This window comes from Bactrocera oleae, chromosome 3 (assembly GCF_042242935.1).
Source record: "Bactrocera oleae isolate idBacOlea1 chromosome 3, idBacOlea1, whole genome shotgun sequence".
Lineage (NCBI taxonomy): Eukaryota > Metazoa > Arthropoda > Insecta > Diptera > Tephritidae > Bactrocera > Bactrocera oleae.
The window spans coordinates 89,096,352-89,116,411 of NC_091537.1; the positions used below are offsets into that span (position 1 = coordinate 89,096,352).

The window sequence follows — 20,060 nt, forward strand, 5'->3', positions numbered from 1 at the left end:
GCGTATATCTTTGAGTGCTTTGCATGTTGACTACAAATCAGATAAGGAAATAAATGTTATGAAAAATATTAATTTTCATGGATTTCTTTTAAGTTCCGAAAATTAAACATTCCGAAATAAAATCAATGTAATTTTTTATATTTAATCATACAACTTATCTTTGGTTTAGTTCAGGAGTTTAAAGTTTTTTTTTTACCGAAAATGTTCGGAATCCCAAAAATTAGCAAGCCTTATTGGAAATGATAATCAATAACTCTGTATTTGTATATCTTCTATACTAAATATATTGGCTCAAAAGTATATAGGAGTTTAAAATATTCGGCGCCAATTTTTCAATACCGAAAATTTTCGCGATGCCGAAAATACGAACTACAAGAGCCTTATTGAAAATGACAAAGAAGTTTGACTAATATTCACAATTTTTCAAAAATATTCTGTGTTTGCATTTTTCATCTCTATATATGTACATATGTATGTATATCTACTAAATTTTAATTTTTTTTCTGTATATCAATTTTAAGTGAATTTCTAGCACATAAAATTCTCTACCACTTACTGGTTTTTGCATAGAATTTAATGTTATTTATAACTTATGTATCACTCGCAAAACAGCCACGAGTTGAGTGCAAAGCAAACAAACAAAAGTGAAAGCAAATTAAGTAAAGTAAAAAAATTTCAAATCAATTTCCTTTGTAGCGTTGTTTACACGCACATTAAATAAAATTACAGTTTTGCGCAACGCAAAAGCGCATAAAACCATAAATACTTAATGGGACATTTACAAGTGAGTCCAAAAAGGTGCCATAGTATACATATTGGCAGCGCCAGCAATCGAATTGATGTATGTAAAAATAGATAAATGTAAGAGAAGCGGAAATATGCATGAATTCGTAAACTAAAATGGAAGTGTAAACAAAAATTTGCATTTGTATGGCGCATAGCATGCAAATGTGGCCAAATTGGTGGCAACAGCTAACTAGCGACATTAACATCAACAGGCAACCAAGGCATATGGTATATTTTCAGAATTCATTAATAACAAAAAGCTTGCAAAAATTATTGGCGCAAATAATATGGAATTGATATGCGAAAGTGTAAATAAAAATACAAATGACACATATACATATGTGTATACTAATATATTTAAACAAAAAAGACAGAATTTATTTTTTGTTGAAAGGTAAATAACACACAGAAATCTGTTCAAAAAATATGTAGAAATTTCATATAAAAATTTTGAAAAAACGAACTAGTATTTTAGGCAAAAAGCACCGAATGTTTCTACTTTAATAAGTGAATACTTTTCTACATATGTATGTATATATGTGCACTCTTTTTAGCATAATGTTTTTGAGTTGTCTGTTAAGTTTTAAGAGAACAATTACACATTAATCAAAGAGCTGAAAACGCTTCAGAACGTTCCGAAAAAGGAAACTGAATTATAAGTCATTGATACCGGAAAACTTTCAGAATTCCGGAAAATTTCTGGATTTTCAAACTAAAACAGTTCAGAAATTTTTAATTTCGGGATCCCTAAAAATATCAGAATTTTTTATATATTATATTTCAGAAATTTTAAATAAAATTTAAGTAAGTGATTTTTTTTTTTAAATTGGTTTGATATGTCATTTCACATAAGTAATAAAATAAAAACTTACTGAGTTTCAAAACCGTATGCACATTTCAAGAACTCGCAGATTTTTGGGCTTTTGAGAATGGTTTCAAAATTTTAAATTTTGGACATAAAATTCACTACAATATTTTAGGTTTAAAAATATTTTAAAAACGCATTTCGTGAAAATTAATAACAATACAGATTCTCAATAGGTTTTATTATTTCCGGGACCCTAAAATTAAAGCACGCATTTTCGGGATCCTAAAATTTATTTGAAAATTTTCAGTGATAACTAAAAATCTTCTTAAAAAAGTATAGTACTCTATTCAAATTGTTATGAAAACTTCTTAGATTATCATTTAAATTAATAAAAACGAAGAAAATCTTTGGAATTTTCAAAATAGTTCAGTGAATTTAAAATTCAGGCTAAAAAAAGGTTACGTGGTATGATGCAAATAACATCAAAGAACAAATATACGTATAGATTTTCATGGGGCCTATTAATATTTGAAATGTCTGAATTCGCAAACCCTGTATTTTAAAAGTGAAATATGTACAAACGCTTATATTTATTTATATATGTATGTATATATTTTTTTTAATTTAAGAATGTTTCTAGAATATTACTTTAACGAAATTATTGTAAAAACTAATTTCCATGAAAATGTTTAGCAATAGTAGTTTTATTGAGTTTTATAATTTTCGGGATTCCGGAGTTTAATACCGATAAACCAGCATTTGTATAATATTTGAAATATATAAATGTTTGCTTAATAAATAGCTTTAACCGTAAGTATGAGTTGAAAATTTTCGGGATCCCGATTTTTTTTTTACTTTTCCGGATTTTCAAAGTATTTATAAAAGTTTGCATTTAAAATTGGCTTAAAACTTCATAATATTAGGCTATTAAAATTGTTAAAGAAAAAATACCGAGTCCCCGAAATTTTATCTTGAATTTTCAAAACTGGACCAAATGTCCTGAAAATGAAAATTTTGCAGTTCTGATGTTTTCTACCAACAATTTAATTTAAATAATGCCAAGAATTAATAACACCTACTCTCTGAAACCCACATTACTCCCAACAATTTATTCAACTACATATGTACATATGTACATTTATTGAAAATACATATGTCTTGAATTATATTATATTTTATTCATTACATTCTAAGCATATTGACTGAGAGCAGAACACGTCTCGGCCACGCATTCATACATACCTAGATTTTTATACAAAAAAAAAAAATTAAAAGTAGTTGAATAATTTTAAAATCGAAAAATCAGAATTGTGCAAAACGTGCGAGTAGAATGGAAGTGGAATAATAAAAATATATAAAGCAGCACACAACACCTTTGAAAAATAAACTCAATGCAAGCACATCGATTTGCATTGAAAGACTTGCAAAGCCACGTAAATGGAGAACATGGTAAATGCATATATGCATGTGTGTGTGCACAGCAGACGTGCATTGAATTGCATTGAATGTGCAAGTAAGAAAGCATTACCGTTAGGTGCTATATACAGTAGTAAATCCTTTCATTACTTTTATGCAGCACATGTCTGGCCACACCAACTTCCGGCCGCACACACTCGCATACTCAAGTGTATATGTGTGTTTATGTGTGGCATGCCTCAAGTCTTAACAAGTAGGTTGCAAATGAAGTCACAGCGTGGTTCAGCGCGCCAAGTCACCGCTTCCTGCTAAGTACAAGCGAAGCACTTCATCAGCAGCGCAAGTAACTGGAGTAGATTGAGAGTGTGAATAAATGGGAGTAAAAAGAGAAGTTGAATTACTTACAAGCGAGCATATGCTTAACTGCATACATATGTATATATGTGTGTGTGTCTATGTGAATAGGCTGACGTAATAGTTTAAGAATGGCGGCAAAGCGAAAGCTGTATTGCACTGCCCACCGGTGCAGAGTAAAGCGAAAGTGTGGAATTCATCAAAGATGAAATGTAGAATATACGAGTGTATGAAGTTACATTGGTTTAATTTGGAGTACGTCGAGTGGCAGACAGCCAGATATGTATACTCCAATTAAAAATGTGTAATTTACTTTGCCGCATTGAAAGCGCACACGCTTTAGCACACGATAATTTGCTTGAACTTTTGACCGCGCGGGCTGTCTTTCATACATATACTTGTATATGATACATAACTATATATTATAATACGCAAGTGAGTGTATTCATGATTTAAAATGATTTCTAGAAAAATGTGCAAGAGTTTATAAAATTGTTTACTCTAAATTTCAAATTTGAAGTTTGGCTTGTGAAATATGTATGCAACTTTTAAATTTAATTTAATAAAATTCGAAATTTATATACTTGTATGAGAATCCCGAAATTTTCCGGGATCCCGAAAGTTGTCAAGTCTCAAAATATTATAGTTACTAAAATTTAAAGTTTCTGAACCATAATATAAATTTTTATAAATATCGAAATTTTCCGAGAACCCGAAAATTATCAAGGCTCAAAAGATTCTGTTTTCTGAAATTTCAAATCTTTGGAATATAATATTCTCTAAGAAGTAAAGCTCAATTTTCAAGATACCTAAGCCTTTTATATTTTTCTTACTTACTTAGATAAAATTTTAAATTTATAGACTAGTATGAGAATCCCGAAATTTTCCGGGATCCCGAAAATTGTCAAGTCTCAAAAGAATATAGTTTCTGAAATTTAAAAATTCTGAACTATAATATTTTATAAATCCCGAAATTTTCCGGGATCCCGAAAGTTATCAAGTCTCAAAGCTTATAATTTCTGAAATTTAAAATCTTTGGAACATAAAATTCTGAAAATCCCGAAATTTCCGCTATCCCGAAAGCAATCAAGTCTCAAAATTTATAATTTCTGGAATATTATGAAAATTTTTGAACTATTATGAAAAACCCGGAATCCCGAAAGTAATTAAATCTCAAATGATTATAATTCAGGCTCTGTTTAAACATAGAATATTCTGACGCGCTTTAAGCTCTTTATATAATGTGCCAGTATTTCCTCCAAATTTACCAAGCAATTAAAAAAATGCTACTGAAAAGATTTTAGTTAAGTTCAATTCGCATTTAAAAGATTTGGTGCTTCTTCTCTTAAGTAATAGTTAATAAAATAAATAGATTTCTATTGTATATAATACTTAGTCTTATAAAGAACTTTTTAATTATGTACAAATAAGACGACCTCAAAGAAAAGATGCAAATTTTTGCATAAAATATTAAATTGCATCTCTTTTTAATGAAAAGCACAACTCAGGGAAACCGGATGATCTTATCCTGTCACTTTGTACATATGTTTATCACTTATATGTATATAATGGTTCGATTTATCGCTACTCTGCTTCCTTGAACATTTTAGAAAAGCATCTTAAAGAATATGGGCCTACATATTAATTGTATATAATATCATCCGTTCTATACATTTTCGTTTATTTCTGAAACTTTTCCGGTAAAAAATTTTAGCCTCAATACTCGAAAGACTATTTAGAGTTATATTATGCACGGAAATTGTTGTATAATATTTATTATATAAAATTTAAAGAATTTCTTCAGTTTCCGTAAAACATATATAAGAATCATTTGGAATTTTAGCTAAAACGGAAGAAAATTGTATATACTTCACATACTACTTCGGAAGTAATATTAATATATTCAAGGAGCCACTATCACTAAACCAGATACCATATTGTTGTTCGGATACATTCCTTCGTAATTAACAACCCATTATTACCGTTTTTCATAGGACCATTAAAGCATTTACTTTTGCATTTAATATTTCTTATTTGTTATTTATGTTTATATTTGCCTTTGTGTGAATTGTGTTGAGTGTGCTGTTTCATCTCGGCTCTACGCCGGATCATAGTTCAGCTGTTGACCACTCAAAAGCCCATAAGCTTTCAGAATAATAAAAGTGAAAGTTAATCAGACAGTGCTTATAAGTTGTGGTATTTAAAAAGTTATGAGTAAATGGGTTAATTATGAACTTTATTTGGAATCGCTGAAGCATAAAAATATAGGTTCATGTTATTATCATTAAGACTTTGAGGAGTACTCCCATCCACACTATCAACAACCTTCATACCGTATTTAATGAGAAAATATGAATAAAACTGATTTCAAATTTCAAATATTATAATTAAGTTTTTATAATTTTTTTCACATTTCTCCTTATTTATAAGGCATATCTAATGATTTTTCAGTCCTACGACGATTTTCTACCTCACTCTCTTATCTAAAATTCTATGATATTTCGGTTACCCTTAATAAACAGGACGATAATCAAAGCTTTGTTTACCTTGCAGAAAATTGCTCATAAGACCACTTTCATGCTCGGTTTGACTGTCACATTTTATGCTTTGTTTACTATTTGCCTACGATTACTTCAGGATCCTTACGCTCATTAGAATTTACACCTACTTTTATTAATTTTATAAAATACAGTAAGCTCAATGTCTTCTATCAAGGTGTCCTCCGCTTGCAGGGTATGTAACGAATTAAAAAACAACAACAATAATGGTGGGGAGCCAGTAAAGTAAAGAGAAAGCAAAATAAGCTAATGGAGGCAGCTGTCAGCTAACCGAAGGACATTGAAGAATATATATTGAGGTGCGTCGTATAGTGAAGTTCCACAAATCAACACTGCAACAGCTGTTTGTTCAACACTTAGCAAGATATATTGCGACACAGACATAGACGTATATACGACTTCGTCAGTTGGCACGTTTAGTCCTTCGTTAAGCACTTTTTGCTTTTCTAAATTTATGCAAAATCAGCAAGTTGTCGCTTGGAATCAGTCGAGCGAATGCTGTAATAACTAAGCAGATGGCGCTGCGGTCGCTGCTGCTCCAACTTCGCTCATTCATTTACCTGAGTAATATGCGCTTGTTTGTGTGTGTGCATGAGTGGAGGTTCGAAAGGAGAATGCTCATCTATAAACATCTACACTCCCCAAAGGCGTGCGGCACACACACAGCGGAGACCACAAGTCGTAAATAAGTAGTTAGTCGCAGAAATTAAGTGAAAGTAAATGAAGTCGGAAATGTACTTGACGCACTAGAAAGTAGAAATAGTAAATGGGGAAAGCAGAAATAAAGTGAAGGAAATGCCTTTGCCTTAATTTGGCCAACCGTCAATCACCGCTACGCTGGTGGTAGCAGGGGAACGAGACAGCAAAGCGCTCGGCAACTGTTGTGGGAGCTTATAGTTGCAGTCTGTTGACACACATTTATTGCTTAGATGGGAATATTTTTACTGTGAAGCAGAGCCATTCATAAAAACTGGCAATAGAAGGAATAGTAAAAGTATTCTACGAGGGCTTCGAAGCTTTTTAAGCAGAAAGATTAAAGTTTTATTAGCAAAAATAAAAGTCATATGCCTAAAATGTGGGAAAAGCAGATATTAAACAAGTATATTCGTTAAGGGGAGCTCAAGTACGTTTTATGTGTAAAGGCACTAACTGCGCTATTAGGTACCTTTAGTAAAATTTCCTTTTAAAATCTTGTTGATTGTGGCATATTTAAAAGACTATGAAAGAGTACTCCAAATTGCTACAATAAAGTATTTTGGAGCAAACTGTGATTAAGTTTACCGGGAAAAGAATAAGTAGCTGAAATCAAGGTAATCTCGATAGCAATTGATCAAGGATGAGCACATAGTGAAGTGTTGTGCAAACGGATGATTTAGTAGAGAAAGGGCGTGGAAAAAAATAAAAAAAATTTTACCTAAAATTTCTTCTCTCAATTATTTAAAGTCATATTTTTCCATTTCAATAAAAAAGACAAAGAAATATTTAGATTTTTTTTTGAACAGCACTGGATGCAATGATTGCAACGTGCATGCTGTTGAATTATATTTTATCATATTTAGTATGAGAGAAGTAGGAAGAGAAAAGCTGCTCTGGAGACCATAGATCGAAATCTTTAAAAATCAGATATTTCGAATAGAATTTACTTATTTAAATTTATAGTCTTACATTTATATTTATTTTTAAAAATGTGTAGGCAACAGATAAAAATTTTAGAACAATTATGAGTTTACTAGTATGAAATATTGTTCTTTACATCAGGTGTGCGTCTTAGATAATATATTTTTAAATACGCCTAAATGTAGGCCTTCTTTAGGTCAACTGAAAAGTTAACTAGCGAGTATGTTGCTTGAATTTTACTGCTATTGCCTGACACATACTCACAAAAGACTTGGGATAAGGTTAGTGGGAATGGGTTAACATACTGGCAGTTTTGTCTCACAGTGATCGAATTTTTTCAGGCTATTTCAAATCAAGATTACTTTTGTATTACATATATGAAAAAGCTTTCTTAAACAATCCATTGTTAATTCGAAGAGTCGTCTTCGCCTAAAACGATATTTCTTTTACAACGTTGATGATATTTTGACTGATTTCTTCATTGTCTTGTTGGGAGTCTACTCAGCCGATGACTTAATACAAAAACACAACACATTTTGTATTGCGATAGTGCTGATGTAGTTGCTGTCATAGTATCTGGGATTAAATTGGATAACATGAGTCTAGAGTTCTAAGCCTTTCATTTAGTAGTTATCGTAGCAGTAGCATATTAGTCAATGCCATCGAAAGCAGTTCTGGCATGAATAAAGTGTCTATTAAAGTCGAAACAGCTGAGAAAAGACTCAAAGTTTAAGAAATTGTATACCTCGAAAATCGCATATTAAGTTTGTAACGAAGCTTATTACAATGATCAAAATCATTTTCTTGTATCGAAAACTTTTTTTATTTGACAAGATATCTTTGGAAAATTTGGCATGGATTATTGTTCAAGACAACGGTAAAATTTTCGAAGGAATTTTTTATATCGGACCACAAACCCACATAGCTCTCATACAAACTGGCCTTTATGATAATATTAAGGCATACAATTAGGATTGTTGACGAAAATCAGTTAAATATATATATATATATATTGACGTAGCTGGTTATTGAGATTACGCGCTAAATCTCAAGAGCGGAGCGAATTCCTACGCGAAAGCACCAAATTCAAGCTTGAAAAATATATTAAAACTAGGTTAAAATATTCCAACTTCTGTAAAAAAATGTGACAGAAATTATTTGCTTGTAATATTTATAACTATTTCGTTAAGAAAAATCACATACTGTACAAAATATAAACATATGTTTGCATATAAATAAAAATTTCATGACAGTACATTGTTCTGTGAAATTCTTTGCCGTTCCGCAACCAAAAAAAAAATGCTTACTCTCCATGTACAAGTACAAGTATTATTATTAGCAATATATGTTGCATGCAACTGACAGCTTTTCAAGTGCATTTACGCGAAAGTATGCGCGCACGCGCTTTTTAAGCCAACCAACAACAGCGCTGGTTGAGTCAACAATCGTTGCGTTGAATGCGAGACGCAGGGATGCATGCAAGCGAAAAGCATGCGTTGGCGTGTGTCATGTTGCGCAGTGACAACGCAAAACCGAGAGCGCTAAAAAATGTGTGGCAAATGCATTGAAATGTACACAGCATAGCAATAAAATGCAGCAGCATACGAGCACGACAGCGAAAATGTAAAAGAAAATATTTATATTTTTTTTGCGAAATTCCTTCAAGCGTCCGCACAACGGAGCTCTGAATGCGAGTATGTATGTATAGTAGCTATAGTTGCCTGCATTTTGCGATCGCGCCACTTGCTGCTGTCATGCACTCGGAAAATAAGCGTTTTTAACTGCGACAGCTTAGCAACAGCAACAATTGTGTATGTGCTTCTACTTCTTTTGCCGCTTTTATAGTTATTTATTCAAACTGAATTTCGCAACGCCGTTTTTCTATATTTCTTATTTAATTATTGTTGTTGCAGTTCTTGTGAAAATTGCGTTGATGGCATTGTCATCTTTCAAATGCAGTTGTTGGCGTCAAAATTTAGGTTAAAATGTCACACGCACATACACGCAGACACATCCACACATGTTTGTGGTGTCTTCCATGCGCTCTTATGGCTAGTGGCTGTCACTGCCAGGCACTCAGCAGCACTAAAAACCGCTAAATCAAAATCAGTTCAAGTCCAGCAGCAATAAATTTACATATGCGCCTAGTGGTATGCATCTTTGTTTGAAATTCGTATGCTCTCCACAAGCGTCTTTCATGCGCCACATCACATATGCGCTTTTATATTCTTTACCACATTTTAATATAAAATCATTGGAAATTTTATATTTATAGTTTCTTCCCTCCCCATTTGTATTTTTAGTGCCGCTGTCGCTATTGGCGTTGCCACACATTTTTACTTCACTTACAAGCTACCGCACATTTATTCGCGTCAACAATGCATGTTTGTAATTCCTTTTACAACGCTGGCTGTCATTCTAATAAAACGACGCATTCTTTTCGAACGCCAATGATGCTTTGAGTTCAAAGTATCTACATTAAGTCGGTTCTTATTATTCGCAATTACTTTCTTTTTATAAAAATTTCAAATCGAAATAACTTTTCTGCACAATAAAATATTTTTTAAAAAGTTGTATTAATTCTTTAAAACCTGACAATATATAAATTTTATTCTTCAAGGGTTTAAAGAAATTCTAGTTTTTTGTTCTACCCTAAACAGCGTATATTCAGTTTGCCACGAACTTTGTAATACCTAGAAAGAAATGTGGGAGTCCCTATAAAAATATATAAAAGTAATCATGTTGATGAGCTGAGTCGATTTAGCCATATCTGTCTGTCTATCCCAATGTCCGAACGTCTGTCTGTATAAATGCAAACTCGTTCCTCACTTTTTGAGATTTTAAACAGAAATTTTGTACTCATACTTTCTAAGAAGCTGATCAGACTCAAATACTTGCAAAGAAAACATTCTCATTTGACGAGATATATTCATGAAATTCGGCATGAGTTATTGCCTAAGGCAAGGCCGAAGAAATTGGTTGGATCGAATCACTATAGCTGCCTTATAAAGTGAACTATAAAGGCTGAATTCTTGTCTGGAATCTTTAGTATTTGTGAAGGGTATATTACCATCTTATGGTAATAGTCGATTACTTAATTCATCAATTTAATAAAATAATTATAATTTTGAGGTCAATAGAAATTTATTTCTAACGAAACTTAATTTATTTTATTTCAAAAATTATGTATCTGCATTTCTTAGAATTTACATTAACTTCCATGCGTGAGACTTTTTCACCATGCCGAGCTTACTCTTTGCCATCATATCATAATATCATGAAGATAATACGAAAATTTCTGAATTTTTATAAATGTCTATAAAAAGTTTTATTAATCTAGATTAAATGACAAAAATAAAATGCACTTTATTCGAAAACTACAATATATTATTTTTTTTTTTTAGAAATTTTCAAATTCATTTAATTTTTAGCTCACCGAAAAGTTTATATATGTAAAGTTGATGTTCAGCTGAATAGTGCTTTGAAATCACAGAAAAATTTCGATATAAAAAACGTTTATATACTAACTTTATTTTTCTTTGAAAATATTAATTTAATAATCTAATGTTAGAGTTTTCAGAAATATTTACTAACTTTTATAAAAAGCTAAGCTGTTAGTATCACATACATTTATGTATCCCCACAGTTAAAGTAACAAGCAAAGTATAATATAAAAATCATAATTTTTTATATTTTTTATATGTCCTCAACATGCGAGTATATGCACCCCCCTAATCTGCTAACATTATATGCAGCATGTGCGCTTGCATGCTTTTCGCGCTCGCTACACTTGCCACACTAACACAAAAATGTCAAAATAAAGTCACTAACTTGTCAACACATGGTTACTTGCTGCCGCTTGGCGCCTTTGTCAGCGCAAAAAAGTGCGAAAAAAGTGACAAGCAACATGCATCTTGTCAAATTGCTTTACTTAAATGCTCTGACTTCAATTTATTACAAAGAGAAGTTTTTAAAGGAGCTATGATAGAAAGATAAATAAATTCGCTAGCGATTTTTTGAAACCTTGAATTTAATCATGCGAGAGTTTTCTAGTTAATATTGAAGTTGGAAATGCGACTTTAATTATTTGTATGCGCTAGAGTATTCTAAAATCTAAAAGCAGATTTTGCTCGTAAGAGTTTAGAAAATCATTTGCTTTTTGCTTTCTAAGCATTATTATCGTAAATAGCCATTGACTGTTTGCTTTTCTGTTGATATTTGGATCTTATTTCCTTTTCCAGCGCACTGGTTTTATAACGGTCGTTACTGGCATGTTTATATCGATACTTTTTGGCTTCATATTTGGCTTGCTTTTGGGTACAACGGAAATGCCTTGGGGTTCGGGTGATTGGCCAACAGAAGAAATGAGCAGCCGGTAAGTGGAAAATACTTTTTATAGAAAATAATAGTAAAATAATTTTATTACTTTTGGATTTCTTCTGAACTAGAAGTAATGAATTAAATAAATGTACCGGCTTTATATATCTTCATAGTAAATAATCAATTGAGGAATAATTCATTACTATCATCACATTTATTAGTTAAATTTTTGAAACTCATATACTAAATAGAAATAGAAAAAAATTAAAAAAAAAATTATGGAGAAATAATATATAAATAATATATCTTAAAAAAAAATACAAAAAACTTTTCGTTTTAAATTTATGTTACATACAAAGACTTATACAAAAATTGTATGATATTCAAAAAATATAATTGAAATGGATTTTTTTTTTTTAAAACAAGTATTATTAGTTAAAAAAATTATAATAATTAAAATTGATTATAATAAAAATTGCTTTAAAAATTATTCTTTTTTCATTAATTATTACTTTCTTTTTAATTTTTAAATACTTGTGTTGCAACAATATTAGAATTTATAATAATTTAGCTAATGGCAACATTATTGTGAGAGGAAAAAAAACTCTATTATATACTAAGGTTTGCAAAACGACATTTCCGATATTTTTTTTAATTTTCAAAATTTTTACAAAATTACTGTAATAATAATTTCCTTAGAAAAATATATCTTTTTGTTGTAGAATCATTTTTTTTTTTTTACTTTCGAATACTTAAAACTAACTAAATAGGCTGACTTCTCGTGAGACCACGAAAAATCTCACTTGTACAGCTAGAGACGCTTGTCCGTTGTATTAAATAGACCGTCACATATCTACAGAGGACCTGGAGCCAGCCACAAATTTATTGTGCCGGCTAATATCTACTGCAGCCAATTCGCCGGATTTATAGAAAGTATGACAACCGAGATGATTTAACCTTAGTGTGGCGAAAGCTGGACAAAGAAGGAGAAAGTATAGATATGTTTCTACCTCTTCGCCCTCCTGGCAACTTTGACAAGTTGTGTTTTACAATATTTTTAACCACACTGCGAGTGTGCCAAGGTACAGCGTACAGTTAGGAAACCTATCATTGCGTTCATATGAACCTTGCTAAGAGCTAGTAGTTCAATTGACCTTTTACGTTTCACTCTGGCCCAGAAGGCGTTCGCAATTGACTAACGCTGACTAACGCTTACTGAACTCGCGCGACGACCTGCTCGTTGGCTTTAGGTATGCCTATCTGAGTGGATGCATGCCTCCCTAAAAGAAGGGAAGAAAGCTCACGGCTCCTCTTCTTCAACGACTCTGCCCCAAACACATATACCTGTAAGGTATGCGTGTGGAGAAGATGGCGTTAGGAATAGGCTCTACGGCGCAGTGGTCCAAGTTATCAGGGATGCAATCGATTATAAAAAAAAATTAATATTTATCTTGTTTTATAAAACTCAATCGCTTAAAACTAGAAAAATTATTTATTAATACACCTAAGCAAGTAAAATTTTATATAAATATTTAATTGTTTGCTTGTACAACTTTGATCGTCTGCATTTTCTTTACACAATTCAATTAAATGCGCTAAAAATCAAAGCCGTACACTGTAATTGCTATGAGTTCGACTAAATGCCGCTAAGCCATCATCAAACACACACACATGGAGCATTTCTAAGCGTTTAGAAGTTTTACAAAATTTACTCGATATGCCAACATAAACATACACAACAATAGCAATAGCAAGCGATGCTGCCAACAAATCCACTAAATATCGGCAAACAACAAACTTGACGCTACCAAAACTACAATCACTGTGGCAGCCACACAAAAAGCGCCATATGCGCCTCACATACACACACAAACAAGCCTGAGTTTGCACATATGTACATACATACATATGGATAAACCGTTGCATATAATTTGACCAAATTTAGTTAAAATTTGCATAAATTCGCTGAAAATGTTTACGCCCGCCCAGGGCTTACAAAACATTGTTGCTGGTGTAATTACTTTTACTTACATCGGTGTATGTGTTAGCATGTATCTGTGTGTGTTACTAGTTTGTTGCTTTGAATCTGCGGTTATGATCGTGTTTTCAGTCATTGTTGTGTCATTGCCTCGAGCTGTTATTGCGTTGGTCATTCGGAACAACAACAACCACAGCTGCAACTGGTCCACCAGCAACCACCGCCCTTGTTTTGTTTATGCTATGTGCATGCTATATTTTTGTATGCGTGTGGTTGTGCGAAAATATGTTGGGATGTGCCGAGAATTTATATTCAACCGCCAGTTAACCATATATTCAAATATTCAAAAGTTTTTACTGTTTTAGGCAAATGCTTGCTCGCACATAAATACATGTTTTTGTTTTTGTGCGTTGCTAATGGTGTCACTTTGGGTAAGTTACAAATGCAAAGGTTGGAAAAACAACAACTGCACATTGGTTGGGTTTTACAGTATTTAGTACCAAATTTAGCTGTATTTCAATTATGAACTAAAACTAGGAGTGTATCTTATATTTAAAGCTGCCTTTTAGGTAAGTTGTGTAGAGTATTGAAATTATAATTTAGGAAGGCTTGACTTTAATGTGATTCAGCAATTAAAAATTGGTGCAAAACTTTATTGCTAGTACTAAAGTGTGCAGACTGCACTAGATATTCTATTACTATAATCTCATATGTACTAAATCTTTAACTATAACTATCTGTTCTAAATGTTAGTACTAAACCATCAAGTACTAAACTCTAATCTGTACTAAATCTTCCAGTACTTAAATCTATACCGTACTAAATCTACTAGCATTAAATTCTAGTTCGTATTAAATCTTCTAGCGCCAAAATCCAATTTATACTAAATCTTCTGGTACTGAACTCTAATATATTCTAAATCTGCGCTCACAAAAAACCAATCTGAACTAAAAATTATTGTATTAATACCTAATATGTACCAAGTTTCCAATCTCAAAACGGTACTTAATCTACTAGTGCTATAATCAAATTTGTACCATATCTTTTAGTACTTCAATCAAGCTCTTAATCTAGTATGTACTAAATATTGTATTAAAATCCTATCTGTTCTAAATATTCCTGTACTAAAATCGAATTTGTACTAAATCTTCAAGCACTAAAACGCAATCTGTATAAAACCTTTTGGTACTAAAATCTACTACGTCTAGGTCTACTGGTACTATAATCCAATCTGTACTAAATTTCTAGTAATAACTTTCAATATCCAAATTAAGGCTGTACTAAAGTTTGTACTATCGAATTTGTTCCAAATATTTTAGTATTAATTTCTATTTTATTATTTAGTACTAAAACCAATCAATACTAAATCTTCTGGTAATTAAACCTACTTTGTACTAATAAGTACTGATATGCAGTCCGTAGTAAATTTTCTAGTACTAACATCCAATCTCTACTAAATATTAGAGTACTTAAATTGAAACAGCTATACCTTTTTAAATCTGTACTAAATTTATTAGTACCAAAATTGAATTTGTACGAAATTTACCAATACTTAAATCGTAAAAAATCTTTGTAACTTTAGTCTAATAAATAATAGACTCTAATTTGTACCATATTTACCAAAAAGTTCTCACTTAATCCCCATGCTGATTTTTGAAGCCAATGACCTCCCAATATTATTTCCTTTATAATCCTGTATTAATTTTTAAATGATTATTTAATAATTATATTTACAAAATTCCAATTCAATATAATTTTTTAGTACAAATTAAAATAATAATTTTAAGGATTTTCCATACTAATTTCCAATTTGTATTAAATTAGTTAGAATTCGAAGTTTATCCTTCTTCAGTCTTATACAATCAGTACGATTTTTATAATTTTTGTGACACGAAATAACACCAAAATATATTTATGATATGAATACGATTAAGATCCAGCTATAAATATCTCTCAACTTCAGAACCCATACTAAATTGCTTGGTCAGAGCTTTTTCGCTCTCTAATGCCAAAAACCAAACCCCAATAATAGCATACTTTTAGGCAATACTCACTTCTGTAGTTCAAATCAACTACACACAAAGGCACCAGCTATCAATCAACCCACAGACGTCTATGTGTGCTCCTGGAAGGATCACTTTTTACCTACAAGCATACTATTATAACTGTACTGAAAGTACAAGCATTACACATACATATGTATGGATATACATATGTATGTATTTATGTGTATATGTAATAATTGTTATACATTTGTGTCCTTGAATGGGCTTTGTGTGTTTAATGCGGGTGTTTGTGTTGACAAAATTTGTTCATGTTGCTGTTTAACATGACACAATTACAACTATTCTAGAATATTTATCGCCTACGAATATGGTTACTGGGGATACTGGGTCAGATGAAAAACTTTTCTTTCAATTCAATTTCTATATGTGTCTAATAGGGGCTAAGTCTAATAAAGGTTATTACGATAACCGCCAGTAATAAAACTTTATTTAATAAAAAAATAGCTGCTGCAGAAAAAATTCTTTTGATTTTTTATATTATACCACACAGTACAAGATCAGGTTGAAACCAAACATTAATAATATAATGAACTGAAAAAATTGCGATTTAACGAATAAACATTATTAGCCTTTGTAAATTAGTTTAGACCTTAATATTTCTGCTCTCCATATTCTCCTGCGTCGATATTTTCTTCTTCTTTTTAATTTTAAGAAAATTTAATTCAAATGGTAATTAAATTATTTTGTTAATACATTATTTGCAACCCTGGTTATAGGCAACGTAAATCATAAACATATAACTGTATGGAAATGATATTTCCGGGGCTTTCAACTCTTTTGTTCGCTGAGAAAATAATTTGCTCTTATTGAAACAACCTAAGTCTCCTCTAACATTTAAACTTTTCCCAACCATTATAGTAGTATTTTCTAAGCCTCTTCAAATCTCCCAAACCACCCTCTAAAACTCTGACGCAATGAGCCACGCGTTCGCGCTCATTAACCGTTATCACAACACGTTATTACTATTATTATTTTAAATAAAAAATTACGAAATTTAAATCTGCAAACTAGGCACGCGGCTTTTGTGGCACAGCGCCTAAAATCACACACCATAAAATTTAGTTTACAACCACAAGTGACATATACGAATGACAGTCACCATATACGAGCTTGGAAATAGAGATATGGTTGTTAGTGTGTGTATATGCTTGTGTGTATTTATGATTGCACAATCTTTCAATTATCAAATTAGAACTAATTAAATTACACACACAAGCAACAAACACTAATAAATATACGCCGCTTTTAGGGTTGAGTAATGCAGCGGCCACAGATTCAACCAAGCATTTATAAGAGTAAAGGAGATAACAAACATACATATATACGAGTACATATATATATTAGCAAGATTTATTAACAGCATACTGATGCTAAAGATGCTAGCAAGAAACCGAAAGAGAGTTTAGTTACTTTGCTAAAGTTTCGCGCATTTCCCGACCATTGGTAATTATTTAGCGCAATGCCACAATTAATTTACGCAGGCAGTGTATCACGCACACACATACAAGCATAGGGCGACACACACTTGGTAGTACCTAGTATTGTAGGAAAAACCTTGAACTTAATTTATTTGTTATCTAAATGCTAGGCCGCACAACTGCACTTAAACAAATACACGCGCACATATATAGAAAACATTGGCGCCAAAGCATAAACCGATTTTGTGCGAAGATTTACGCACTCAACACTAATTAACTGCTAGGCGCTTAATAGTCCTTCTACCTCTATATGTACATACAAGCGTATATAAGTGAGGCTTGCAAATCGTGTTAGAAGGCAGTGAAAGTCATTAGTGACAACATCTTATAGTAAAAACTGTACGCGATAAAAAAGCATAACAGAATCTTAAGTTATTATTCCTAGAAGCATTACAAATAGCCAACGTTTCTCCCTTGCTCTCAACTAATTACATTAATCTTTATTCTTGTATCGCTGTTTCTTTTCGATATTGCAAGTTGCTTTATTATTGGCAGCATTGACTAAATTTTGTTTGTTTGTGTGTTGTTATATATGGTACATTGGAGAATCGCTTAGCATATAAAAATATATATACAATAGCTAATATGCTAATATAAGAAATAACTAATACATAGAGCTTAAAAAAATGCTAGAGTGGAGCCGCTTAAGCTGCCTAAGCTGTTACATAGCACTAAGCCGATTTTAACTAGGTATGTTCGAATGGATAACATAAATGAGAGATATGATGGTAAAAAGGCTCCTAAAAATTGTCAAAAATCACTTATTATTTAAAGTAAATTTTTTACTCAACATTTTTAAGTTCATACCTAAAAATATTCTAAAGGCTTCTCTTTAAAAATATCATTATTCCGTCTCAAGTGTCTACAACTGTTCTTTTTTTACCACCAACTGTTCAATTTCAATGGTTTAATGGATTATACACGTATATATTATATATGAATGGTGTCACTGTAACTGTATTGAATTTATATTTAAATACATTATTCTTGTATTGCTTATCTCTCAATAAAATGTCGCATTGCTGACTACGCAGATGTCTTAAAGAATTAGTTGTGTGAATTACCAGTAATTTGTTACTGCCGCTTCGGCCCAGCAATTTTTGAAGAAGGAACTCCGGAGGACATATAAATAAACTGTCGCATGAAAGCACAGCAAACAGGCAATAAAAAGTTCAAAGCGAATTCGCATAACTGTAAATGAGAAAGCTGCCACAGCACCTCGTCTCTTATTACAAATTTATTGAGAAATCTCTTAACCCAAATTGGCCTGTAGCAAATTTTAACGCCTTTTTAAGTCATAGCTTAAGGCAGTCGCAGTCCAACAAAAATTTATATACATACATATATATTCCAAAAATGTTTTCTTGCTGTAAGGTCGCGTGGGGGACTCGCTTTTTTATACGACTTCCTAAGCGTTTTTGTCTTTGAGTGGGCTTTGCTGTATGCTGCTTCTGCAATGAATGTTCTTCGGTTTGTCGGTGCAAGTGGCTGTGTGTGTGTGGGAAAATATATGTCAATAAGTTTTTAGGGTAATTAGTGAAAACTAATGGCAAATAACATTTGTTCAGCATTTTAATCATTCTGCCCATACCAAGTAAAATGTGACGGTCAGGCATCGTGGACAATTTGTTTAATTTATGTCTTTAAACATATTATTTTATATTATTATTATTGCCTTCGAAGTTAAAGTTTTGCGATTAAAATCAGGAAGTTGCTTAAATCAAAGAATATTAATTGGGCTGTCAAGCTGAAGACATTTTAAATATAGCTGCTTAATCAATAATTTTAATTGTTACAAATGGTTTATTGTACTTATGTTTACGCGCATTAGGGTGGGTCTTAAACATTTTCAAATCACATTTTTGAAAACATCAGGCTTATATCAATACTTGTAGCGGGTCCTTATGGGATAATCTTAACCTTGAATACCGTGTGGTATTATAAAATAAGAGGAGTATATTCTTTCAGATGTATTCCCTTAACGTAAAATATATGGAATTATTATGCCAAACTTTAGCGGTAATTATGTAAGGACTATTTATATTTCATAAGATGACTATATATGTAATTATGTAAAGGTAACTGTATCTGAATTTTGAGCGATCAGTTTGTATGACAGCTATATGCTATAGTGATATGTTCAAAACAATTTCTTTGGAGATTGTAGCCTTAGCTTAAGCAATAATATGTGTCAAATTTTGTGCAGATATCTATCCAAATAAAAAGAAAATTTTCTTAAAAGAACTTGATTTGATCGGTCAGTTTATATGGCAGTTATAGGATATAGTAGTGCGATATCGGTGTTTCCAATAAACAAGCAGCTTTTTGGGGAGAAAAGTACGTGTGCGAAATTTCAGTTTGATATCTCGAAAACCAGTTCAACAGTTCGCGTATGTAGAGAGACGAACATGGCTCAATTAACTCTGCTCTCCACGCTTATTAGGGACTCCGACGATTCTTTTGGGTGTTCTAAACGTCGTTTCAAATTAATATACCCTGTTCATGTTATAACAAGCAAATATATTGTCAGATATTTAATCTAAGACAAAAATAATTATTTAGATTTGGCATATTAATTTTCCAAAATAACATCAGAGAAAAATTTTAGCTCCAACGAGTACAGTTTTACTTGCATTTAAGCCAATAACACTTTAACAAATTTCATCGGCTAAGAAAAAT

General features: G+C 31.7%; 2 protein-coding genes across 4 annotated transcripts in view; one reads left to right on the top strand and one right to left on the bottom strand.

Annotated features, from left to right (window-relative positions):
- Nucleotides 1–20,060, bottom strand: part of LOC106614816 (streptococcal hemagglutinin) — a 411,732-nt gene that overhangs the window by 165,990 nt on the left and 225,682 nt on the right. The gene's annotated exons all lie outside the window — the stretch shown is intronic.
- Nucleotides 1–20,060, top strand: part of LOC106616271 (uncharacterized) — an 87,310-nt gene that overhangs the window by 31,986 nt on the left and 35,264 nt on the right. For all 3 annotated transcript variants that reach the window (XM_070107175.1, XM_014232852.3, XM_070107174.1), the window contains exon 8: nucleotides 11,781–11,914. In XM_070107175.1, the coding sequence (XP_069963276.1) occupies nucleotides 11,781–11,914 (134 nt within the window). The remainder of the gene's footprint in view (nucleotides 1–11,780; nucleotides 11,915–20,060) is intronic.